The sequence below is a fragment of the Aethina tumida genome, chromosome 1 (assembly GCF_024364675.1).
Source record: "Aethina tumida isolate Nest 87 chromosome 1, icAetTumi1.1, whole genome shotgun sequence".
NCBI lineage: Eukaryota > Metazoa > Arthropoda > Insecta > Coleoptera > Nitidulidae > Aethina > Aethina tumida.
Genome location: NC_065435.1, coordinates 38,179,354 through 38,207,248, shown reverse-complemented (window position 1 = coordinate 38,207,248; position 27,895 = coordinate 38,179,354). Strand labels below are relative to the sequence as shown.

Below are 27,895 nucleotides of genomic sequence, written 5' to 3'. Positions count from 1 at the left end.
AAACTCTATTAAATTTTATACATAATTGTTTTGGACAATTTAACTGAATGCACTTCTATGTAAGAAATGGAAGTTTCACAATTTTAATAAAATATTGAATTTAGCTTTAGCTGTGTTTGAATTTAAGTTCCCGCTGTTTTTGACATCATATTTTCAATTCGGCAAATACTCGACCAACGTAGACATTCGAATAAATATTTTATTAAAACCGATTAATATTGTTATTGTTAGATATATTTAAATAAGTATTATTATATTAAGTATATGATTGTTTATTGTTGTTTATTGTATAGAGATTCGAGTTAATTAATGTAATATTTATTATTTTTGATTGTCATTGTTTCAACCATTTTTGATCAAGACTGTAATAAGTTTAGATTAGTGGCATGATTCGTTCTTTTACGTACGAGCTGTCGAGTAGATGCGACGTGTGATTTCATAACCAAAATCTAGGTAAGAATTTTTATATATTTTTTGTTAATAATGACTCATTTTGTACTAATATCTGTGTTTGTGTTTGTTCTGTTTGCAATCATTTTATTGTTAATCTAGATTAGTGGTATGATTCGTTCTTTTACGTACGAGCTGTCGAGTAGATGCGACGTGTGATTTCTTAACCAAAATCTATGTAAGAATTTTTATATGTTTTTTGTTAATAATGACTCATTTTGTACTAATATCTGTGTTTGTTCTGTTTGCAATCATTTTATTGTTAATCTTGTTTATTTAGAAACCATATGATCTCATAAAATAGTTTTTCTCTTGTATAGATTTCTGAACACGTAGGCGAGTGCAGTGTTTTAGGACATCTAATATCTTATTAATTTTTTATGATATCGTTACATAATTTGGTTTCACTATTTTAATGTTATTATGTGAGATAAATTGTTCAGAATTATGTTGTTTTGACGTTCGTTGAATATTGATGTTTTTTATCTTTTTTTGTATCGAAGTATGTATACGGAGCGTATATTTTTTGACATTGTTCATGAAATGTTGTGGAGATAACTCCGAGTGGATTGTTGTTATATTTATGCTTATTATGTGTGTTGGGGTCGATAATTGATTATATGACCTTCCTTTTGATGATCTTTCAAAAAGGGTACCAGCAGGAAATTGGCTTCAATATTTGATATTTGAGTGTCTACATGACGATAAACAATAATTAAATTCAGTTAATTTAATTAGTCATATAAATAATTGTTACAGAACACATTACGTTGATGTATATTATTGTAGTAAAATATAAAATTGGATGAGCAAGAATGCAAGATGAGTTTACCTGGTTTACCTTTTACATTGGACTTCAACTGATTGATAACGATCGACCTGGAGTGATGAAATCAAGTTTAATATTATTAGCAATGATGGGGTTTTATATGTAAGGCGACCTATTCATGAAAAATTTATGGGTCCTCTGCTTTGAATGGAGGGTATCATGGATTATTTTATATATAAAGAAATGTTGAGGAACAATATGGTACCGTATTCAGATAAAAATTTGCCACTAAAACTTTAATTTCAACAAGATAATTACCCGAAGCACAAAATATTTGAAGCAGTGGCTTTTAAGGGAAAAATTAGTGTTAAGAACTGACCATCTCAATTAGCCGATCTAAACTTTCTTGAAAATTTATGGGAGATAATGAACAACAAAAAAAAGACACAAAGAGTATAGTAATCAGCAAGATTTATTCACAGTTCTGTAAGAGTCCTGCCAAAATATAGATCCAAATATTATTGACCATCTCTTGCTTTCCATTTAAAAAAGGTGCTTGGAATTTATTCATAATAATGGGAATTTTACAATATATTAGTCTAGTATTAATTAAAGTACTAATTAAAAATTATTTGTAATAATAAAACTTTAAATAGCAAAAGTTGCTCTATTTTCTGACAACCCAAAACAATCATCAATAAAATTAAACTCTTTATTTTTTTTACTGTTTAACTACGCATTTGTTAAATTCATAAAGGGGTTACTATATTTTGTAATTATATTTTATCCCACACAACAAGGGTTCCTATTTGTTCTACTTGATCACGTGGCCATTTCTTCGTAACTTTTGTAAATTTAAATGATACCCTGGTTAATACCGTAACAGTTGATTTATTTTATAACTAATAATTAAAATTGTAATGACTAAAAGTTATTGCCGCATCAAAATGCATAGGACTTGCATAGTACAGCTTCAACTGATACAGCTTATATGGTAATGACAAATTCGTATTTCTAATTTAATTTAGTTCCCCCTTTTATTTATTCGCACGAATATTCAGAGGGTGGTTGTTAGTCGCAGTTGCCTAATGTTGTGGGAGACACAAATTTCGGTTTGGAAACATGTTTAATTAATTTAGGTGTATGAGACGTAAATTTTAGTCCAATAACGATTTAAATCTTAATAGGAGAGTGGAGTTTTCGATAGTGTCTTGTTATAAGTTTTTGTTTGTTGTTTTAGTTGAAATTAATTAAAGCCGAATTAGGTGCAATTTCCTGAAGAACTAATAGGAAAATGAGGGAACATAAAAGAGCATCGTATATCGGATTTCCGAGTAATAGGGGGCAGTTTTCGTGGGCCGGAGGGATGGACGGTATCGGTGGAAACACGGCAGGCAATACCTATCATTCGTATCGATTTGCGAGGCCATTAGGGAAAATCGTGAAGGAAATAAAAGAACACATAAGGATCTATTAAAAGAGAAATAACGCGGCTATCGCACGATGACGGTGCATTAGGGAAAAGTGCACTCACTCATTCGGTGCAGTGCATTCCTGCCGGCTCCGTTGGCCGCTCCGTTGGCCGCTCCGTTGGCCGCTCCGTTGGCCGCTCCGTTGGCCGCCAGTGCCGTTCGTATGTAAATACACGGTGCACCACCGACACCGGTGTTGATTGTTTCGTTTTCGTTGCACCCGTACGCGACAAATAATTAAGCTTTGCATAAAATAATATTCGCGTCAATTGTAAATTATAATATTCGCAACCTTAAGCCCCCCAGACAATGACTGCGATTACATTCCTCCGGGCCGGAGCCTTTGTCTCGTCGCGCACCAAAACGGAAACTATCTTGCGGATAAACCGACAATTAGTCGCGACGATTTCAATTAAAAGGTACAATTTCACACTGCACGGCCAGATTCGCAAACTATTCGCCGAATAATTATGGCTAATTATTAGTTATAACGTAGGACCGAGGGTCCGGATGCCGGAGTTCGTTTTGAATATGACGTCCGGGTCGCGGTAATCTGAACCGGCCACTTTGGAATTTCATTGAGATGTAACCGGAATGAGAAGATTATCCTATCCTACGGTAGGGTGCAACCCAGTTTAATGCTTTTATTTGGACAGCTGTACAAATTTCATTTTTATCTATTCTACAGTCTAATTCTAATTCTAATTCTAATTATTAAGGTTAAAATGTTAAATATACAAGGTGTTTCTCCTCAAGAAAATGTTGTCCCTCAAATTTAAATTTAATAAACTTTTTTCAAAATGTTACAGAAACATAGATTCTGGGAGATTTTTCTCTTTGTTGCTTTTTTTTCTACGTCACTGAATATATTTTAAAACTATTAAACTTTCATTCATATTAACACAGTCGTTTTTGGAATATTTGAGTTTACTCAAATGCATAAAGTTTAATTTTTCTATTTGGACACCTGTACAAATTTCATTTTTATCTATTCTAACAGTCTAATTCTAATTAAGGTTAACAGCTTAAATAGGTGTTTCTCCTGAAGAAAATGTTCCTGAAATTAAAATTTAATAAGCTTTTTTCAAAATGGTACAGAAACATAGATCATTCATCTTAACATAGTCGTCTTTGAGATATTTCAGTTTTAATGTTTATTTTAATTTTCTTCAAACAAGCCACTCACTGAATCTTGGACACATTCCAATATAAAATTGAGACAAACAGTTTTAGTGGTAAGCTAACTGATATTCGGATCATCAACGGAAGACGACGCATCGAAAAAGCCAATAGTAGATCCCAAACCAATCCCACAAATCAAAACGGTCCGCCGACAAACAGACAGACGGACGCCGCGGCGTTTGTTAGGACAGGTGCGGAACCGGAACAGCGCCGTAATCCCGGATTACGCACCTACGCCGGACGACCGCAGGGCCGACGGGGCGGCCGGGCCTTCCCCCCCATTCCACGATTATGATCCGGTCGGGCCGACCAGATGGTCCCGCGACGGACGTGGAAATAATCCGACGCTGGACGCTGTTTGTCCGGCGGTGTGCATGCGGTGCACGTCCATCGGACGCCCGTGTTTTATTGCAATGTAAATTGTTTACTGATTTTGGGTGGCCGGTCCCGGATGCCCCCCTCCTGTCAAAGGTTCCGGGTGGTGTTTGCGTATGCACGGAGCGGAGACGCGACGTTGTCTGTGTTGACGGGCTTATTTAATTTCGTTCGTCGATCGCTGACATAAATTATGAAATTACCATCATGGGCATGTGATATAGTTGTTGTATTTCAGTTTTTCAGTTTGAAAGTGTTGGTGTTAGCAGCCAATTAAACGGGTGAGGTACTTTTGAAAAAATTTAATCTGATTTCATTCATATGAACCGTATTCGATGATCACGTGCTGAATAGCTGAATAGACAGTTTCAATGTGAGCCCGTCTGGTTTTCGCGGTGCGGAGGATTTGCATTGAATGTTGCGGCCCCTCTAATTTGCGCCATTGCCGGCTCGCATTTAGCACAAACATCGTTATAATTATAATCCTCGCGGCCTGTGCCTTGTGGCGTCGCGACGCAGAAAGGACGCGGCTCTTTTACGCGACGTTCACCTAGTTTTTTAATTAGGAGCTCGGCCGCCCGGGGAAACGGCACCGTCAAAGGCGACGAATTGAATTTAGAGCGGCGTGCGTGAAGTGCGCCACTGACGACGACACTACATGGCAGAAATTAAAGTTTTCCTTTTTTATTTTCCTTTGGTGTAATTAAAACTGCGCGAGGGAAGTGGCAAAGCCGTCCTGTTTATTGGGTTAAGGGCGAAAGGGGGCACTTTGGCCAGTCCACTTTTCTAACTATAGTTCTGCCATATATACATATATACATATATACATATATATATATAGCTCGTCACCGCGAAACAAAGACGTTTTAATCTAAATCTTATTTAATATGTGTTACGATAATGTGGACGCAGTTTTTCCCTTCGTTTCTTCGTTCCTTCGCCATTAAACGTAATGGTTTGGGCAAACTAAAGTCGACTAGGAACGTTTAAAAATTCCAATTTCTTCCGGTAGCGCTCCTGGAATTGCATGTAAGGCAGTTTCGACTCGCGTACGGGAACGATGAAACTCTAACTTGATTCTTTTGTCCGGACTCAAAAAATCATCACGCTTTTTATAATATTATTTAAATTCACTGTGTAGACAAATTTTACTGTTCCAACGTGTTATCGCTAAATAGGAACGAACATTGGTTTTTCAAAAAATATATAATTTCTTTCAAAACTTATATTTTTTAGCCAATAAAGTCACTCACCTGTGACTTTAGACAATGTTAGCAAGTAGGTCAGATTAACACAGATTACAAATATATTTATTAACAAATAATTACAAATAAAAAAACACTAATTACACTTATGTTAACTTACGATAAGGGTTATCTTTAAGGTTATTTTCCTATTTTCTTATGTGCAACTATAGTTCTGTTTAATGATAAATTAACTTTTAACAGACATTTAATTCTGCATGCAATTCTCTTGGATTCATTTTGTGAAACTGACGTAATTTTAATATTAATAACCTTTTTTACTGCTTTGTACAATACTCTCTTCCATACCTAAAAATATGTTTATAAATAATGTCTAAATAATATATTTAAAATAACTTTATTCAAATTAAATTTTAAATTTATTCAAAGCCTTCGACTTCTTTCACATAAAGAAAAATAAATGTTTGAAATATTAAAGATATATTAACTTCATTTCATTACTTTCATCATCATCATCATTGTTCTTCGAACTTTCCCAACATCAAAATTGGCGAATTTACATACAGTACTGGTAGAAAGTAAAGCAACTTTTAAACTTGTCAATGTATATTGTATGTAAAATGCACATTCACCATTTTTTAACATATTACTGAATTAGGGAATTGGCAGCATCGGCATATTTGACTTTTTGCCAGTCCAAAACAAATAAAAAAATGTATATTGGAAATTAACTTCCCTTTATAAATTTAACCATTGCAATAAACAATAAAAAAATAAAGAATTTAATATTATTATTTAACTAGGACAAAAATTATTTGAATTTTAAAAAAGTTGCTCTACTGCCTATACTATAATATACTGCCAATACTGTAAATAATAAATAACAATAAATATAATAATGAAGATAGCAATAACACGTTTTAATAATAAAACAGTGACAATTACCATAAATATTATAAAATAATTTTAGTGAACCAGTACATCATTTACATACCAAGAAAACTTTATGTTATTTACTTTATGGAATGAATTATAATTATTAATTATAAAGCAGCGAGTAGAGGTTGCGATGGATGGCAAGAGCAAGAAAAACACTTTCGAGAGTGGTTATTAGATTTGTGGGTTTTTCTAATCCCCCGCCTCATCCACATATGACCGTATTCAAATCCGTTCGGCCTAGCCGGAGCAAAACAATGCACCGAACATAAGAGAAGTAGTGAAATATCTTGTTTCAGTGATGTAAGCCTCCAGCCGCTCAAATTGTCTCCGTGCTCTAATCCGCGTCGAATTTATGCGCTTAAATATTCATGCGGTTCTGCCGTCGCCTACACCAGTGCACTATTTCATCGGTTCCGGTGCCACTGCTTCTTCCCGACAATAATAAAAAAAAGGCACACCCGAACGAACGAACCCCCGGAACGTATTGCATCGCAATAATCGATTCCAGATTAGACCGGCCAGATAACGACACCAATTTAATCCGATTGAAATTTATTGCGCGATGCATATCTAACAAGTTTCGAACCGGCTCCGGCTCCGGCTCCGGTCCCGGTCCCGGTCCCGGTCCCGGGCGACCGCGCCGTTTACGGGACAAACAAAAACAAATAAATATTCGCGTGCACTTTTCATTTCGGGCCGCGCCGCGCCGCGCCGCGCCGCAATTTTAATTAGCTACGTCCTCGGATGCAAGTCGGATGCGATGGAAATTAAAGGCGGCGGCAGTGGCAGAGTGGCGGCACGGCCGTTATTCACAAAGAGAATGTTTTCGCAAAGGATTCGTGCCAGGCAACGGGAATATCTCCGACACTCCGGCAACTCGAGTTCTGCGGAAGTGCCGAGCCTGATAACACCAGACAGAAACGTATAAAGGACCAGTTCGTACCGGTGCACACTCAACAAAAATCTTGTTATTCAATTTAGGTTTTATGAAAACTTATTTCATTCGCACACAACACACACGGATAATAGTTTTAGGGTAAGTCGCCCCCCGGCAAATAAAGGCTGTGCGTCGATTCAAGATTTAATTAAAATTCACGTCCCAATACACCGTCGCAAAAATGAGATCGTAAGTAAAATTGGTTCGGCACCGAAGTATTTAGTTGACGCCTAGCAATAATTAGATACTAATTAAAAGTGTAATTACGAGAGATCGTTCGTTTAATTGATCGTAAACATTCCGATTAAAAACAACGTTATTACCGTCTGAGTTGACAGAAGCCAATAATTATCCATCCCCCGTTTAAATCTTGACAACAACTTACATAGTTGTATGTAGTATGTAGTATTAGTTTCGTAATAACTCCATACTACAAGTATACGTATAAGAAGAACGGAACGCACTCACGTACTCTCCTCAGATAATTTCGTGTATATCTATATAGATATATCGAATTACGGTCGGAACGTTCATATCGCAGAAACGGTTTTATTTTATGTCGTTCTGTCGTACTGATTTGGCGCACCACTCCAGACAGTAATTTTTCACTTTCCGGTGGATTTTTATTGCGACAAAATCGCGGCCGATCGGTTTTCGGGTGGGCAATCGCCCTTTTTTTGTCGCTAGACGAACGGGTGTCGGCGTGATTTGTTCCGGCCATTTGTAATACGGTGGAAAAAGTGATTCGTTCAATTTGCAAGTGATTTGGACCATTTCGAAAATTCCATTCCACAATTATTTTTTTTAATTAAAACAATGTTCATTTTAAATTTCAAAAATTTTCGTACTCCTGTTAAGGATAGTACGACTCATTTGTTTTTTAATCAGTGTTAATGTCGGATATTACATACTTATCTAGAATGGACTCTAAAAGTCATTGTAATTCTTACGTTTTCTATCCAAAACATTTTCGATTCCGTTGCAATTAAAAAATGCAACATATACCAACTCTCGTTATTTCATTTTGGTATAAAATAATGATTCAATTAATATAAAACAGTGCGGATTTTTCATTTGAATTTTGAATAATATCATATTTCAACCAACCAGTAGTTTGCATATTTAGCAACTATACCGAACGTAATTTTAAATTCGTCCCAAATTGAAACCCCCCCAAGTAAAAATTGGAATAAAACGGTGGGGTGAACGGTGATGTTCAGAAACACCGAAAAACAAGCACGCGCTTGTAAATATGCGATGGGAAGTGGGACCGATTGAAGTCACGTCTGGCAAAAAAAAAAAAAAAGAACAACAACGAATAGGAATACGTACAAATATGAAAAAGCTCAGGAATGCCGAGAGTCGAAAAAGATTTATGCACACGTCACAGAAACACATAAACATTCGAATAAATCAACGTTTGAAAGCCGATTAGAGCGGGGAAAAGCGATTTCTATCAATGGACAGGCCTCCCTGGAAAACGCCAACGTGAAAAGTGTGTCACTACAGTGCCGGGGCGAGAAATGGCCATAAAAAACCGATTGCACGCAATAAAATGTATTTTTTAGTAATGGGCGTTTCGGTGATTGTATTACTTAGTTTCGACAGCTTTTTTATGGCGCTTTGTACAATGAATATCGCCGGCAGTTCAAACAAACAACGCAGTTATTAAAGCGTGAATAGAAAAAATGTATTGTAGAAAGGAAAAGAGGAGAAAAAAATTAAGAAAGCATTGTTACAACCTTAAACGATCAAATATTGAAGGCCATTAGATGGAAGCTTACGAAACTGTTGGAACAAACTCGAGCACAAATTACTTTGGCGATGTCGGCAAATATTAAACTCAAGAAGGACGAAAACATAAAACCAATAACGACGATCATCTCAAATATTATCTTGTTGATGTCGGAATTGCGCGGATCGTTCAAATAAAAGTTTCAATTGAGAATGCTCCAGATAATTGGTGGAGTAAATACGATAAGAAAGTTGACGTCCCAGTAACATCTGATTATCCATCCGCCGCGCAAACTTTTATCTATTATTGATGACCAAATGTAAGCGGATCAATTTGGATTAATTTGGATAATTAATGTAACGTGTAATGCAATAATTGTAACGAGTCGAAATATTATAAATAAATAAATAATAAAATTGGAGAGTTGCTTAACCGAATCGCGGGCCATAAGAGAATTAAGTAAGTAAAGTCAATAATTCTGTTTATGCCTTTCAACGGGAAGCACCTCTTCAATCTCGCTTTTATATTTAATACAGTTTTGAGAGCATCCTAAAACTGGAATGAGCATGACGGCGTCTCTCTCGCTTGAATAAAATGAAACGTCGTAATGAAAAATTGTCATTTTACCTCGGTGGTTCGTTTTAATAATTTAAGTCATGCAATGTAGTTGGCTGCATTCATTAGTTGTCGTAAAAAAATAATTAGGTTTTGTGCTAATTTAAAATATTTAATTCCTCCGTGCTGTACAAGCCAACATTTGTTGCTCTTTTAGTGGACGGACAAGTTTCGAAAGTGTTCCTCTTTTTTCCGAATTATAATTTCCGTAAAAAAATTACGGCTACAGGTCGGGGCGGGTGCACGCCGCAAAAACATTACGGGGACATTTGCGTTTTAATATTAGTTTTATTTTTTCCGTTTAATTTTAAATTAAATTAAACGCGTTTTGTGCACCAACAATCTTTTAGTGATTTCGGTCTAATTACGGTGTTTTAGTTAAAACCGAAATTAACTTTTAATGGGCAGAAAGTCGGGGCGGTTTTCAAAACAACGTATCAATCTAACACGCATATTCCCCAGAGAAAACATTTATCAATGGAGGGTTGTTAGGTGCAGCATAGTTTGTTTTACCGTAATTACTTTAATGAATCACACGTGAACCGTGAATTACACGAATCAATTGAAAATCAGGTCGACACACGTATAAGTATGTTTTCAGCTTAGCAGCTTTTCAGCTTTTCAGCTTTTCACCCATTTACTTTAGGTTAGGTTTCGTCGAAGTGATAATGTACATTTCAACATTTATCGACAAACAAACGGAACATGTCGAGTCCCTCACGCGAAATATGCATCAAAACCTCACAAAGATAATGTCCGATTAACCCGTTCTGTAGTTAATTAAACCAGGAATACGGTGCGGGATTCCCGTTAAATTGATATTTAATCGACAAATCGTTGACGACAGGGACTCGGTCTGGAAAACATTGAAAATCCAAATGTTAACAACGACCACTCCCGTCGTTTTTATTGACGTTTACCACGCAAACTTTTGCCGGTGGAATGTGCTAATTGGGCGAATTGACGATTCATCCATTATTTGATGCCGGTTAATATAATAAACAAAAACTGAAATTGCTCAAAAAATATACTTTCCAAATTGACTCGTCATTTGGTAATGCACTACACAATAAGCTTTTGTTTAAATATCGATTTTTGGCAAATTTACCATAAAAATCCTATTTTGCTATAGTAACCTACCATATATTCATGAATGCTAAAAGACATAAAGAACATATTTCTTATATTTATTTCTTAATATAGTTGGGATGTTTTAATCTGAGTAATAAATTGTAATAAAAGCTAGAAAATCGTTATTTAATGGCTTCGTGGGAGAATTTTTAGACCACCACTTCAGTTTAGGTTCTCACAAATTTTTTCAGATTTTTGATGGGTTTTCTTAAAACTAATCTTGCATATATTAATCGTAGAATCGTACAAAATTTATTTTAAAATATGCTTATCTTAATCTATACTATATTTGATTTTTAACATATGTGATTTCTTTTCGAACCATTTTCAAGTTTAAATGGTTATATTTCTACATATCTTTATGTAGAACTATTCTTAAATTAAATTAAATTAATTAATGTAATGATTTAATAAATTACCTCATCTTGAAATTTTATAGAATTGTAACTAATTAATAATTAATTAAATAAATTAATCTTTAAATGATTGAAAATATTTACAGGTACGATGATACATTACACATCACTTGAAAATCCGCTGATTCTGTCTCTGTCTAAGACAAGCTGATCAACAAAAATAAGAGAGACACTCATCGGTATCTTATGAAAAGTTCCTTTTAATCTTATTGTAATTGTAATGTCTTTCTATTCTAAATAAAAATTTAAATTTTATGTTTTCATTATATTTAACAAATTTGTATATTAATTGAATTTTGAAAAATGGTGGATGAACATTTTCAACTTTTATTGTTCATACGTATATACTTTTTGATATATTTCCAATTTACCTTTTATTTAAATGTCATACAGAAAAATAAAATAGATTTCTATGTAATACAATAAATATATAAATTTAAGAGCACTAAAACAGTTAATATTAATTGAATTTTAAAAAAAAATGGTGGATGCGCATCTAAACTTTTATTATTCATACACAGAAACCATTTGATCTATTTTCAATTTATCTTTTATTTAAATATCACAGAGAAAAATAAAATAAAATTAACTAATATTTCGGTTTGGTGCACGATGTGAGTATTGTGTGTGATATATCACATTAGTTGAAGAAGAATTATTAATTGTATAGTCTACCATCATCAATATCTTGAGTAAACTAAATCGCTCCCTTTAACCTTTTGTAACGAGTCTTTCTAAAAGACTTTGGTTTTATCGATTTAACATCTATAGCAATCAAATTACCACCGGTAATCGGTTACAAGTATATTCGTTATTGACTTGTTCCAATCTACATCCAACAACCTCATTTGGAATATTTGCTTGTTGTAATTTTCATTATATTTATTTTTGGGTATTGAAAGTACCGCTGTCATCAAGTGATTTTGGTTGGTAATCGTAATGGTAAATCGATTAGGGTAGTACATTATTATATATTGTGGTTCTAGAAACAATCCATTTTGATAAATAATATCCGTAATTTTATTTCCATAGATATAAATTTGATATTGATAAATATTGCGGGCAATTATTCAGCGGTTAAGCGGTTAGACGGTTGGGGTAGAAGGCGTGACAAAAAACACGCAGAAAATATCTAATTGCGTTCATAGGTCTGATGGGAATGCGTCGTGTGTCGTCTGAGCATCTGAGCGTCTGAGCGGTGAACCGAAGGGGCGCATTGGGGCGCATTGGGGCGCATTGGGGCGCATTGGGCCGCTTTGGTACTCACATTCAGGCCCGCATCGTCTGAATCCAATTTTCCATTTCGGGCAATTTGATTTGGCACCAGCCGGGCGGCTGCTGCATGGAGCTTTTCCTTGTTTTCCGCTAAATCGTATTAACTTTACGCACATAATATGTTGTTAAGTCTCGAAATCTGTCACGTCTGAACCTGAACCGGTGCAATTACCTACATTGACGTTGCCAGACGAGCGAATATTAATCTTGGCAGGCATATTAAATTCATGTTTGCTAATTTCCTCCAGGGTCTTCCGGATAAATAAAAAGGGGGCGCAGTAAATTCCAGCCGTATGCCGTGGAGCCGTGCGGCGTGGAGGGCCCGATTAAAATGGGCGGAGGCCGAAACAAGACGTGGAAAAATGCTGCGGATCGCCGGCCAGGTGACCCCATTTCTCAAAATGGCGGTCTGATTACGGAGATTGATACGGAATCATTGCGAATTATTCCCGACCGATAAATTACGTGATACGTGCGGGACGTGCTCAAAACTTCTCCGGACTCGAGTGGCTGCCAAAGAAGCCGGAAAAAATCCAACATTTTATTTTCGCAATGTCATTTTTTCCCGTCGGTTTTGGACGTTTCAATTTTATGCCCTTTGTTTTTGACGTTCAATGGCTATTTATTTTGAATTATTCGAATTGTTGAAGGGGAAAAAAATGATGGAAAAATAAAAAGTACATGAATATTAAAAAAGGCCCAACAGTGGAATAATCAACGAATGCACATAAAATTATGATAGATTCATTATTGAAAATTTAAAAATATTTACGCCAAAATATTTGGACTCGATGAGCGTTAAAAGCGGTAACAAAAAATAATGATTCCGGATTGAAAAAAATGGTTAATGCATTTTGCGAACGGGGTATGGCGGTAATGGCTTAGAGAGATTGAATATTTTCAGTTTCATTGCATGTATTCATTCAGTGACCGCGCGCGCATTACACGGACGATGTAGCAGAAACAAACAAAACTAATCATCAGCTTTGTCAACGAAACAAAAATTTAAATCAAAACACCGCCACCGCAACAAATGGCTTTTAAATAACTAATGGAATTCCGTTCGATTTACTATAAATAAATTAATAAATATAGAAAAAAACGCCCGTTTCGATTCTAGGCGAAACAACAATCGGCCGTAATTGATTCGGTCGTGGGCATTTAGCCGCAGCACGCCCCTGGATTCCGGCCGGCCCGTCGGCCCCGTCGGCCCCGTCGGCCCCGTCGCCCGGTCGTTTGTAAGTTTGCTTTTTCTTTGTCCGTCCTGTCGGACAGAAAATGAAACGGCAGCGGAAGAAAGAAAAAGTGTGGCTCCGCGGTTGAAGGTACAGTTTCCCGATGTGATTAATGGCGCCTGCAATCGCACTGACCCCAAAAAAAGTTTTGCATCCGACCTTTGCGAGGGGTCGAACGACCCATCAATCACCCCCTTCGAAAAACAAAGACGATTTTACAGTTTTCTTGATTTTCTTGCAGGTATCGTTGCCCTCGTCTCGTAATAGAGTACGAAAGAAATACGAGTACAAATTATAATCGGCACACCGCAATAAAATGACTATTAAAACTCAAAGGGCACCACGGTTCAGTTAATTACTCCCTGAAACACGTTCGCTAATGTTATAATTAGGTTCTGAACCTTTTTTACTTCTCCATTTTAATCAGATTACTTTCCTCAAGTTGTGTGTGTGTGTGTGTGTGTGTGTGTGTAAATAAATTACATAACATTTTATTTTGTGTAAGTTTGATGTAAATGTGGAAAAGTTATTTCGTTAATATTTCATTTCGTACAAGATAATAAGCCTACACATAATATAGCAGAAAGTCCATCGACGCGTTTTATTAAAATTAAATTAAATTCAAAGGGCAGAGTTAGAATTAAGCGCCTTAAGAGATTTAATTTGAGACATTACATAATAAGGATGTTACAAATGTACCATAAAAGACATTCGTACATTTATTTCAAATATTTCATTATGTACTACTGTATAAATACTTTTGTATAAATAAATAAGAATAATTTGTTCGGGCCCCGTTTTCATCCCTATTACCATTACGTCTCGTCTCAAATAAAAAGCGAATAAAAAATCGTAACGCGTATCCGATTTAAATCCGTCATGTCGACCGTACACGTATTTTTTAGTCGGGAACATGAATATTCATCCGTTAGTCAAAGCAAGACACACATACAAATTAAATCAATGAATTATTTAAAGGCACGGTGTGCCGACGCGATTTTGCGTGCGTCTGCGAAAGGCAGAAATCATTCTCGGGTCCAGGTAAAATGTAAAACTGCCGTTAAATATATGCAACGGCAAGGGTTGTGTGTGTATCGTTGCATTACTTTTACGTGGACATGGATTTTCTACGGGATTTCTGCGTCTTATGCGCACACTGCTTCAAACAACAAATATTTTATAATGTATACAATTCAAATGTGTTTTTTGGATTTTTTAACTTTTCTTAAGTGAAATTTAAATTTTCATTATTTATTTCCTGTATGATTAATTTTTGACGTAATTTAATATAAAGGTTGAGGCTTTCGTGACCATTGATGTTCTAGAAATTTTGTTCTGATCGTTGTTGGCCGTTCTTATCTGCTTAGTGATTTTGGTGTTTCTGAGCACTGATGTCCGTATTTTATCAAGCTTCAATGTTTCTTCTTTTCCGTTGAACTTGTTTCCTTGTTTATGGATTTCAATTGTTTCCCTAATCATTTTCTTGTGATATCCGGTTGTCGATTGTGTATCCTGGAAATTTATCTTATAATTTCCATTTAACAGTACATATTCAGCTACATCAAACTTGTCCGATTGTCCTAGGCTTCAGTTTCGCTTGTGTGCCTTAATCCTAGTCCCTATTGAATATTTTGTGGTACCGATGTACAGTCTCCCGCAAGAGGATAGTATGCGGTATATTCCAGAAGCTGTTTGATGGTCTCTCCTATCTTTAGCAGATCTGAGAGTGTGTTGAATCTTCCTTGCTGGCATAAAAACAGTATCGATTTAATAAGATTTTTCCAATTCTATCGGTGACTTTTCATATATATGGGAGAAAAGCTTTACCAATCGTAGGTACACTAGGTGGATCATTATTATTAGTTGAATTCTCATTGTACGTCTTATTTCTGAGTGTTTGTATCCGTTGGCCTGTAGTGTTTTTTCCAAGTGTTCTTGTTCTTCAGCGAGGTGGTGTGTGTGTCTTAATGTTCACCCACTCTTTTTACTAGGATACCCAAAAAAGGTACTTGGTTCTCCTTCTCCAATTCCATTGTGAATTTAATATTATGTTGAGAGTTTAGATGTTTTAGAAACTGATCTAGTTTTTCTTGTCCATGTTTCCATATCACTCCATGTATCATCCATGTAACGATACCAAACAGAAGGTTTGTGTTTGAAAGTCTCAATCGCTTTTTGTTCAAACATTACCATAAGGAAATTGGTGATCACTGGACCAAGAGGACTGCCCATTGCTAATACTTCAGTTTGTTCGTAAAATTTATTGTTCCAAACGAAATAGCTTTCAGTAAGACACGTGGGGAAAAGATCCACTATATCTGGAGGGAATATTTCTGATGTCATGTTTAAGGAATCATTAACGGGAACTTCAGTGAAAAGTGACACTATGTCGAAATTTACCAGTATATCTTCTACGTCAATAAACTCGAACAACTATAGATATCTATTGTTGACCTATTTGCTTCCTCCTTCTAGTTAGGAAGCCAGAAAGTGCTACAATTGACCCGAAAGAAACCTTTCTAGTGTGGGTTTAAAGTAACAGATATGTCATGGAAGAAAGTTGGCCAAGTATTAGTATTGGAAGAAAGTATATCCTTAAAAAAAGGATCGTTTAGAAAGAATCAAATTGAGGTGGTAAAGTAGTCTATCCAATCGGCAGTTCCCAAATTCAATTGTGTAGTAGTCCTACAAAATATTAATAAAAAATGAATACAAACATCAATTAAGTGCATTTTTGTTTTATTTCAACACAAATTAATTACGTAAATAATATTTCGGAGCAGATACTTACATATGTTCACTGCGACAGCCGTTATAAATAAATATGTATCGATAATAAATCCGTGTAATGCGTCGAAAATTTCCAGACCAAATCCATTGTGCGTGGGCGCTATTGAATATGTATGTTACGGTTGTTAGAAACAGAAGAGCAGATCTCCATTAATTTACATAGAAAATATAAACTGAAACTGAAAATTTCACCGTCGGCTGAGCCGGTCTTTCTGCTCTATACGGTTAGGCGTTTGGAGTTTCAGCACTTGTCACCTTAAGGGTTAATATATAGGTTAAATATTTAAATGTACGGGGGGGCGTTTGCATAAATAATTTAAAGGCGCTTTTTCGCAAAGATTTTCCGGTCGCGCTCCAAAAACAACATGATGTACGGTCTCACGTTTACCTAGCCGCGAAACTGCAAAGCCTCCACGCCGGCACCGGCACCGGCACCGGCACCGGCACCGTCAGCGACGCCGGCACCGTTCGTAAACATTCTGCCCAACTTTGAATTGCTTTAAATAAATTTTATACATCGTCTGGCGCCGCTTCCTCCGCTGCATCCAAAATGGATGGATGTGTGGAATTACCGCGGTTTGTTTAAACCGTTTGGCTTTAATCCCCGTTTCCGGATTACTTTGTAAAACACGGCTACGGAGGGCCTGGCTACAGAAATATGTGTGAAATGTATTTTGCGGAGTGTGCGAACGAATCGTTCGTTCGTCTCTCCATCTCTCTCGCTGAACCGTTCCATTCTCATTAGTTTAACACCACACTTTAAAACAACCACAAAAAATATTCGAATTTTATGAATTTTGTGACCTTAGAACTGTATAACCCACTAATAATTCATTATTAGATTCGTTTATCATTATTATAGATGACTTGGTTCAGAAAAAAGCGAATGAGTGGTTAAAAGAAAGATAAAAAGAAAACCATTAATTTCTTTTGCTTTGTTCTCCCATTAGGCTTTGAGTTTCATTTAATATAATTATTATAGTATTTTTAACATGGAACGAAATTTAAAATATTACCGCCCTCGTACACGTAATCACTCCATTCTTATTTATTTAAATAATAAATGGGAAATTTGAAAAATGTCCGTGTCGCAAAAATAAAATATAAAAATGAGCCAGTGCGAACATAACGAAACGAAATATTTTCGCAGCACTAGATCATGGAAAATTTACAACGATCGAGTTATTTACATGTTTCCATTCCATACGTATGTGTATACACCAACGAACATCCAAATAATAAACACACACAAATACAGATGCCGGCTTGCTTTAATACTTTATTCATTTGTTTCAATTTGTAACAATTACGCTTAATAAATTTTATTTGCACGGCTACAAACGGAGCAATGTAAATACATGTATATGAAAAATCCCATCCGGGTGCCGCGGCGCTCCGTAACACTCTGCCCGTTTTATTTGATGTTTTATTGTTTTTCATTTGATCTTTGGCCGCCTGACACGGCGCAACAATTTGCATCATTTAATCGGGACATCGGCACATCGGCACATCGGCACATCGATTTATTTTCGAAGAACGCCTCAAAATTTATGCAAAATAAATTGTCGAATTTATCTTGTAACAATTCGATCTTGCGACTCGGTAAAACGGATTACCGAAAAGCCTAGATAAACTGTGGTGATATAATTTTGTGTTATTTTTATTCGGTCCGCAATACATTCTGATCGATCGATTCTTAAGTTATCGCAAATCGTCTTTGCGAAAACAAAACGGAAACGTATTCCAGGAAAATATGGAATACACAACGAAGACGTGGATGGAGAGAGGTTTGAGCATTTGCATCGGTCCCGAACGAAAATTCCTTTCGCATTCAATGGAATATAAAGGACATTAAATTCTGAATTAAATTGCCCATTCAAATTGTGCTCTTAATAAATTAACTTTGTTTTCATATCCACTTTCTTTTTGATTTTTTAATGGAAATCAACAAAATACACGTTTTTGGGCTTTTCTCTTTTAATTAAATACTGAAATTATTTTAAGTTCTTTCAGTTTATTGCATTTATTTATAATTAGTCATATAAATTAATAAGAAATGTTGTAATAGGTATATTTCAGAAGTAGATTAAAGAACAAAAAAAGATGAGAACTTTGAGAGGAATCATTTTGTAAAACTTGATGAAGTAATTTAATGTATATTTTATTAACAATATTAAACAAAAGTGAAGATGATGTGACTACAATGTCAGAATTAAAAAATCATATTATTAAAAACAGTGCAAAAAGTTTAATTCTTCATTATGTAAAGACTTATAAGCTGTATATACAAATAATATAACTAAAAATATGGCTTTCATAAAAGACACTCTTATTATTTTGAATATATGTAAAAATGGTTTAATAGAAAATAAAATTATTATAATTAATTTTATTGTATTTGTATATGCTAAATAAAGTTGTTATTATTATTATTATTATTATTATTATTATTAGTATTTTCCTTATATCAACAATAAACGAATCGTAAAATGAATGATTAGTTCACAGCTTTCTACTTATTTTAGCTGTACATCATTTTCTTTCGTTCGTGTGAAGCGTAAAAAATCACAATGATTGGACCGTCACAATGAGTTCGATGTTTTGCTAAGTTCACGGCAAATTTTTATCAATAACTTATATTCCAATGGAAACGATGATTATGATTAATGGTTGCGGTTTTCTTGGAAGGCGTGCACGGTATGATGGTACTATTAATCATTGCCGTAATCATGGAAAAATGTCTAACCTTAATGCATGTTTTGTCTTTGTCCCCCCAAACGACACACTTTTTCCGCTAATAATTATCCAATTTTAAGAAAACGAATTAATTTTAAACTGGTGCACGGTCAAACACGTAATTACACCCCCTACGTCGCTGTTAATTAAGAATAATGGTGTTAGAGCTGTTCATTATCCCTGTACAAATGGAAGGTTTGTAATAAATTGGTCGCGTTAGTTTATCGGTGAAATTGACACAAATCTGACATGTCTCCCAACTTGGAAACCCCTTGAAATAAAGTCTAGACTGTTGTAAAACTTGTAAAAATTTTTTCATACTAATGTCCGTTTTTTGTTGCAGGTAAAGCACTTTATTATTTACAATAGAAAGAATCGGGGCACATGAAAGTTGGTAAGTTTGAGTTTTAAAAACAGCACATTAAACTTTTATGCATTGTGTACGTACAAAATGAACATAAATCCCCGGGGGCAAACAATAAAAAAGTCCAAAGTAACACAATTAAAATAACGAACATCGCCGTCCTCCATAATAATAATAATAATAAAGTGGAAGGAATCCGAAAGTGGTTCGGGACGGGGCTGAAGTGTATCTGGGACAAAATGCGATGTCGACATCGTGAGTCTTGGAGTCCTAAATCAATTGGGAGATGTCATAATTGAGAAAGGACGGACACTTCGTTGGGAAGGATTTCGGCGTCGTGCTCCGCTTTTTTGGTTTAACTCTCTGCATGTCTATTATGGGGAAGTGGGGAAACCCGGATAATTTATTAAATTCGTTTGCTAAATAAAATTCTAGGTTCGGTCTTAAATTTCGAACGTTCGTTCATCGGTGAAATCATAAATTCTGTTTACATTTTTACTAATTGACGTTTTATTAAAAGATTTTAGTCGACGTGATTTTTTTCGTGTTTTTGTTTTTCATTAAAACTTAATAAACACCACGGCCTTTTCTTGTTGGGTCACCGATGGAAAGAAGAAAGGACTTTTTAATCGTAACGATATTTAATGTGTAAATAATTCTTGTTTACAATTCAAATTTTAAATGACTTGTGTGTTTTGTTTGTGAAACATTTTACAATCAACTATTTGTAAATTTCAAACGAGACAATAAATTAACGACATGTAAATAAAGTTTTACGGTTGTTTTTAAATTATCTGTAAATCTGATAGAAAAACCTTTTATTATGTCACACAATCTGGCAATTTAAATGTTAGACAACTATATTTCTTTTCGAGATTCGAGATTGTCTATTTTTTTATATATACATATGTATAATTCGATCAAGATAAAGTGATTGATTTATAATTGCAGTAAATAGAGCTCTGAAACAATAAACCGCTTGCTAAGCTAAAATTAATGTATTATTATGTTAGTTTCCACGAGGCAAATACAAATATTGCGGCGTTTTATGTATAGTTAATGTGTTTTATTTGCCAAGGGTCCATTTATTATTTGTATGTAAATAAATAATCCGCATAGGCGAGTATACATCAATTTATTACACGATTATTACGGCTTTGCATATTTACGAATGTAAATTATTAAAATTCCTATTGGTAAAATTCTTGTATGGTGGTTACTTGGAATTAATTGTTGATGATTCAACATAAATTAATTTACTTGGTGTTAATATTTAATTAGTATGCACAATATTTCTGTATTATCAAAACGACAAACAAATTTGTGAATCGATTATCATTCGGCGGATCCATTCCGGCTTGAAGAGGTGTTGCCAAAATAAACGACATCCAAACATAGAACCGAACACACAACGTTAAAATAATTTTATTAAGTGCGGAAAGGAAGAACGGGCCGCGGGAACCTGCAACGAGCAACGAGCAACGAGCAACGAGCAACGAGCAACGGGCGAGGTGCGTCGCGTATTTGTACGCCGAACCGACTTGTTAATCGGTCTACAAATACCGCGCCATTGCTTACCGTCTGTCATTGCTAAATGGGTCGGTTAAACCGCACTATTTATATTCGTTCGCGGGCCAATCCGCCGCCCTCCGTGCGCACGGCAGCGTCATTACAAAAGACCGCGTGTTCCCGTTACTCGTTACCCGTTACCCGTTACCCGTTACCCCCGGCTCTAATTGTGAGGCTGCACGATCGAGTAATTAGGAGGGATACGGCGCGCGAGCGTCCGATTAATATTCGCTTGGTGTTTTTCAAAAATACGGCCCGGCCCGGCCCGGCCCGGCCCGCTGAAGGCGTTTTAAATGTTTTCTGTTTTTTCTACGCTCAGCCGACGGTCATAGGAAATTATGGAATTTATTATTAAATCGGTAGTTGTGATCTCCTTTAAATTGCCATCTTTCACTTGACGTTTTAGTTATTATTATTTTGGAGCATCCACCATTTTTATAGATTAAAACATGACATCGAAATGGTAATATTAACCTAATATAACAATAATTTTTGAATGAAAAGAAATCAAATAAAACCCATAAAATGTCAATGTAACTAAATTATCATTGTTGATAATTGATTTTATTCTTACTATTTATTAAATGGTATTTAACTAACTAACTAAAATCAGACAAGTCGTTACAAAGTTAAGTATTTTAATAAATGTTTCAATAAAAAAACTCTATGTGGAACAAGATATGAACATCGAATAAAACCCATAAAATGCCAATATAACTAGCTATATTATAATTATTTTTTTTTTTAAGAAAAGGGTGACCTTTCGACACACCCTTAAAAAATATTCTATTCTCTATTCAAAAGGTATTCAACTAAAATCAGATAAGTCGTTACAAAGTTACGAGTATTTTATTTAATGTTTCAATAAAAAAAAAAACTCCATGTTTATTAGTAAAAAAATCTATATTGCTATAAAAAATAGTTATTACAGGCCAGTATTTACACAACAGAGGAGAGTTTTAGTACCTCATTTGCTTGTGAATTGTTGGTCGCTCTTACAATAGTCAAATATTTATCAGGGGACGATTTTTTACGACCTCACTGTATATCCAGAACGTTTCAAAATTAAGGTTAAACATATAAGAGAGTTAACTTTCAATGTTAAAAATCTTATGACCTAAACTTATTAAATTTTGGTTTGGTTTATTTTTGGAATGCACGTTGGTCAAAGACTTTTCTATAAAGAGGCGTTGTTAGAATTCCCAAATTTTGTGTGTAGGGTGTGGTTTAGCGTAATGAAAAAAAAAAATATGAATATTGAAACAGATTTTTTCTAAAATAAAGGCAAACAATCATGAAAAAGTACTTACTAATACAATATAATAACACTCGTTATTTCATATGATTTGCCTTCTGACGGAATAATTACATGTAAGAAACGTTGTCAAAAAATGGTGAATGCACCATTCCACCATCAGCTTTAATTTTGTTAATTTATAGACATATTTATAGACAGATTTTATCTAAAGATAGAGGAAAACAATCATAAACAATACTTACTAATACAATATAATAACACCTGTTATTTTATAATTGATTGATGATTTGTCTTCTGACGGAGTAGTTACATCTAAAAAACGTTGTTAAAAATGTTGAGTGTACCATCCCACCATCAGTTTTAATTTAGTTCATTTATAATTAGTAGTCGAAATAAGTTATTTTATACAACAAATAAATATAATATTGTTTTTCATTTGGCTAATGAGTAAACACGTAAATTAATTAAAAATAATAGTGACAATCAAATACGATTATGTATGATAAATGTGTAATATTAAATACTATTTATAGAAATTATAATTTAAAACGTTTAATTGTTTTACTTTATGGAATATTTATTTTATTATATATTACATGTTATTTACTTTATTAAATTCATAATATTTAAACAATTTAAATGAACATGTCGAATATATTTGTTGACTTTTATATCATATTAGTTTTCATACGCATAATAATATAATAAAATTGTCAGAATTTACTTTTTAAATTAGCAAATACAATAATAGCATTTAATGTGAACAATATTGATTTATATTTAATAATTTTATTTGCGTTTATTGGGCTCTGGAAAGTAGAAATAATAAAATTGAATTATTTATTTTGAAATATTTGATGGTCCGTTAAATAATTTGAATTTAAAATATGACGAGTAGCGAAGCAGCGAAGTAATTAAGCAATTAACCTAACTGTAAATAAAATTTGGTACATTAGGTTGACATAGAGCGTGATGCGTACGTACGTACGTACGTGTCGGCGGTGGAGTAAGAGGACAGTGGCAACAGTAGTATGACTATGTATGGCAGGTGTATTGGAGGCCTTGCGGCTGGCGATAGTAATACAGCAATTATTCGGTGTAGTTCATTTGTCAAACCCGTATTCAAATGAAATTATGGTAAATGATATACACGGGCATGTAGTCGCGTAGAGGGATGGCGGAGGGGGTGGCGGAGCGGTGGAGGGATGTTGTGTGTGTTGGTCCCAAATGGGTCGATACACCTAGTCGAATGAGAAGGCTATTCGCAGTTCCGTACACCTAATTTGCCGCCGTTAATAAACTACCGTTATGCTGGTTGCTAAAGGAGCAACAATATATCACAATTTAGATTATAATCGATGCGAAGTTGCCGTTTAATAATAATAATACGAGGTGCACGCGTAATTGTACGGTGTTTTACCGATTCAATTAAACTGCCAGTCATACATCAAACGCAAACCCCCCCGATTGATCGATCGGACCGGACGCAGGGGCGCGCAAAATAGAAAAATCTGCTACGGTTAAACGGTTAATATATTCAGACGTAAGAGCCGAATTTATTTCGGCTCGTCCCGAAACTTTTGTGTTGTTCGATTTGGCCCGTTCTGCCCGCTAAACCTGTCCGAAACGCAATCGATACTCGATTATCTAGGAAAGAATGAAGTCATTAAGGTGAGTTATCAGGGGCGTGCGTCTCCACGAAAATTGTGTTTGAAATGCAATTAAAAGTTTGGTAAATGGAGACGACGACGACGACGACAACGACGACGACGACCACGACCACGACTACGAGGATGGCAACGGCAATGGCAACGGCAACAGCAACGTCATCTCGACCAGCGAAGATTCAATAAAAAAACACTATTTGCATAATTAAATTGCACTTAAAATTCATTTGACTACATCGTATTAAAATCATGATTAAGAAGAAAGTGTGTCATGTTTGTGGTCCATTAGAAGTTTCTGTGTTTAATGTCAAACGATACATATTTTAAAGTTTAATAATGATTTTAATTCGACTTATACTGACACTAATTTATGCTATACATATTTAAATATTCAAATTATGATTTTCTATTGTCCAATTTTATAAAATAATTTTAAAAAATAATGTTAAAAATATGTGGTAAACACATTTTAACTATAATAAATATTTTTAATTAATATATATATATATATATATATATATATATATTTTTTTGTTTTTCGAATGTGTTATTTGAATTTTAATTCTGTTGTTTAATTTCATTTATAATATTAAAATAAATAACATAATACAAAAGAAAACAAATATTTCGACATTTGATGATTTAGATTATTTCAGTTTCATTTTAACAAAGTAAACAATATGAAATGCAATATATCAAATATTTTACATTTTTAACAAAATAATTTATTGTAGATGATTAATGCAATTTAAGTTTCAAAATATATTTTTATATAAAATAGAAATTATTGTAAATAGTAAGATAAAAAATATTTCCCTTCCTATATCCATTTTTGATTTGTTACATTTTGGAAAAATACGAATAATACGAATAAATACTGGGGGAAATTTTGATCTGAAGCTTTCACAAAAACAGGTGCACTTTTAGGGTAAAACGACAACACATAAATCTTCTGCGACACGATAAAAAATTCGGCACGACTGCCGGCCTTTAAATCGAAATATATAAATGGCGAATTTTAATTTCCACAGAGGCGTTGGCGAAGTCGAAAACGTCGAAAATTTTAAGAATGACTGACTAATCGATACGAATGCCTCCGTGTCGTAGATGAATGTAATTAGAAGGGTAACGGCACTGGTTCGTAATTACATGTGAAAGGTCGCATTAAGGTAAAGGACCAAATACTCCGACAATGTAATTAAACAGGAATTAGAATCCTTCAATTCCTAATAGCTACTAACCGAAACCCATCTAGGCGAGGAACGGTCTGCACTTACCGACACCAATCTCACCTCGATTCCTCGATTCCTCGATTACTCGATTTATTAATAATTCCGCCCTCTTTCACCTCAATTTTCACCTTGCACGATGTCCTACTAATTATTTTCTTTCTATTTCGCAACTGGCAGCTACACGGACGAATCATTTATGCATAAACGAGTGGTTGAGGTTTTTTATTGATTTCGACGAAGGTGAAACGATAAGTAAATGCCAAATTAACCCGTTCTTTGATGTCTCAGGGGGCGGGGGCCGGGGGCCGGGGTCCGGGTTCCCGATGCCGGGTGCGTTGAACAGGGAAACGCATCCGATACTGTGACAAATATTCGTCGTTCATTATAAGTTTATAAAATCATTGATCTGAATCGGAACGCCTCCCCGACGAAGACACTGAACTAGGAAGTTAGTCGCGGTGCGAGGGAGCGGAGAATGCCGCTCCTCTTGCCAGATTAAATTTTAATCAAAGTTATGCTAGTTATGCATGATGTTAATTTAATTAATTCTGGAACTCCGTGCAATAATAACGCAAAATTACAATTCGAGCTTATAATTTCGTTACGTTCAAGAAATCTGCTCTTTGATCTCAACCGATGCAACTCAATTACACATACTAATAACACAACAAATCAACCTTGCGGTCACATTGATTATCATTAATTAATTAACGCCTTGCTTTTCGACAAGCTGACTCTTTACTAAATAGTATTTTGTTTTATTTAATACACACTGTACAAAAATTGTCCAATTAAATTTAATTATTAAACAAAACAACAATTAAAAAAAACAAGTAGATTTATTTTGCACGAATCGCTAAATACAAATTATTTCAATATTTAATACGGATTATATTTTATTATTTATGCTTTTGTGTGCATTCATATTAATAAATTTAATTAGTCCATTTTGCTATGAAATCCACTGTAGATATTTATTTAATAGTAAGTACTGGCAAATTTAATTTAGTCTGGAGTTCAGTTGATGCGTATGAAACTGTTGAATTGAAGCATTAATTAAATATAATTTGAGGCGCAAACAATAAATTTTTATGTGTGTGTTAAGAATGTTCAGTTTGTTAATAGAGGGAACGTGTAAAATGTTGCGAGTGTTGTTATTTGATTAAATTCGCAGTCTCTCTTCACGGCACTCGAACGGCGAGTTGGCAGAGGAATCTTTGTTGGAAACTAAGTATTAACTATTGGCCTCTCGGCCGTAACCGCCAGATGAGGATTCGAGGATCCTCAAGTGCATTCGCTCCGCTCGCAATTCCGACGAGATGGGGGGTGAAAAAATTAAGCGCAAACTATTTGTATAAATCGAGCTGATTCGAGTCATTAATCGATTCGTTCGGTTAATTCTGAAGTAGAAATTCAGCGTAATGCAAACAGTTTTAAGTTATTATACGAAAATGGTGGCCTAATTACGTGCGGTAACCGGTGGTAAATATGTACTGTCCGACGACCAAATTTATTAAATGCCGTGTGTTTTATGAAACAACAACGCACTGTTTGCTTTCAACGTTTATGAAAATGCGAAATGATTAACCTAATTTCCCTTTAAAACAATGCCTCCATTATCAAATCACAATTATCGGGGAGGAGGGCGTACATAAAAATCACAATGGGCCGTTCGAAATGTTTCAAGTAGGGCGGAAGCCGTTTTCTATGATGCACTTGAGCGTTAAAATATGCAGATAGGAGAGAGTAATAGCGGTGTCATCGTCACAGCTCCTGAAGGAGGTGTTATGTTGCCTCTCTGGCAACGCGTTTAACTCAATAGAGGCCAACGTTAAAGTCTTTGTGAGGAGGAAAATCACCCTCATGTGGGAGACATGCATTTTAAACGTTGCTATGATAATACAACAACTTTGTGTTGGGATAAGCTACAAGTACAGCTTAATTTATCTACAAAGTATCTAACATGGAACATGAATGGAGACTGACTGACTGACTGACTGACTGACTGACTGACTGACTGGCTGACTGGCTGACCATTAAAGAAAGAAACATCAACAGTTACTGAACTAATGACAAACTTGAGAAAGTAACAAAATTAAATACCATAAAATATAACAAAGCTATGAAAGTTATTATTGTTATCCCAATCTGTCTGATTTCTAAAAATGGCGAATGCGCTTATGTTAAAAATTTCAATGTCAATTTAATTTATTATTTTTGCTCACGGTAGCAATTTGACAGGGACATTGAGGAAGTAACAAAATTAAATACCATAAAATACATAAAGCAAATTAAAGGTAAAACTATCTAAAGTTATTATTATTATCCCAATTTGTCGGATTTATAAAAATGGTGAATGCGCTTATGTTAAAAAATGTTTTTACTGACGGCAGCAATTTGGCAGGAAACTTGAGAAAGTAACAAAATTAAACGCCATAAAATACATAAATCAAATTAAGGGTAAAAGCTAACTAAAGTTATTATTATTATCCCAATTTGTAGGATTTCTAAAAATAGCGAATGCGCCTAGGTTAAAAATTTCA

At 34.7% G+C, this 27,895-nt stretch overlaps 1 protein-coding gene across 5 annotated transcripts in view; it reads left to right on the top strand.

Moving 5' to 3' along the window:
- The window catches only part of LOC109600130 (synaptogenesis protein syg-2), a 154,875-nt gene that overhangs the window by 45,521 nt on the left and 81,459 nt on the right, over nt 1-27,895 (top strand). Inside the window, exons 1-2 of one of the 5 annotated variants that reach the window (XM_020016215.2) lie at nt 439-453; nt 19,606-19,656. The exons of 1 other annotated variant lie outside the window; for it this stretch is intronic. In XM_020016215.2, coding sequence (XP_019871774.2) covers nt 19,647-19,656 — 10 coding nt within the window. In that variant the 5' untranslated portion in view covers nt 439-453; nt 19,606-19,646. Of the gene's footprint in view, nt 1-407; nt 454-556; nt 629-19,605; nt 19,657-27,895 lie in introns of those variants that run through there. 3 more of the 5 variants (XM_049964730.1, XM_049964738.1, XM_049964742.1) reach the window with 3 other exon arrangements.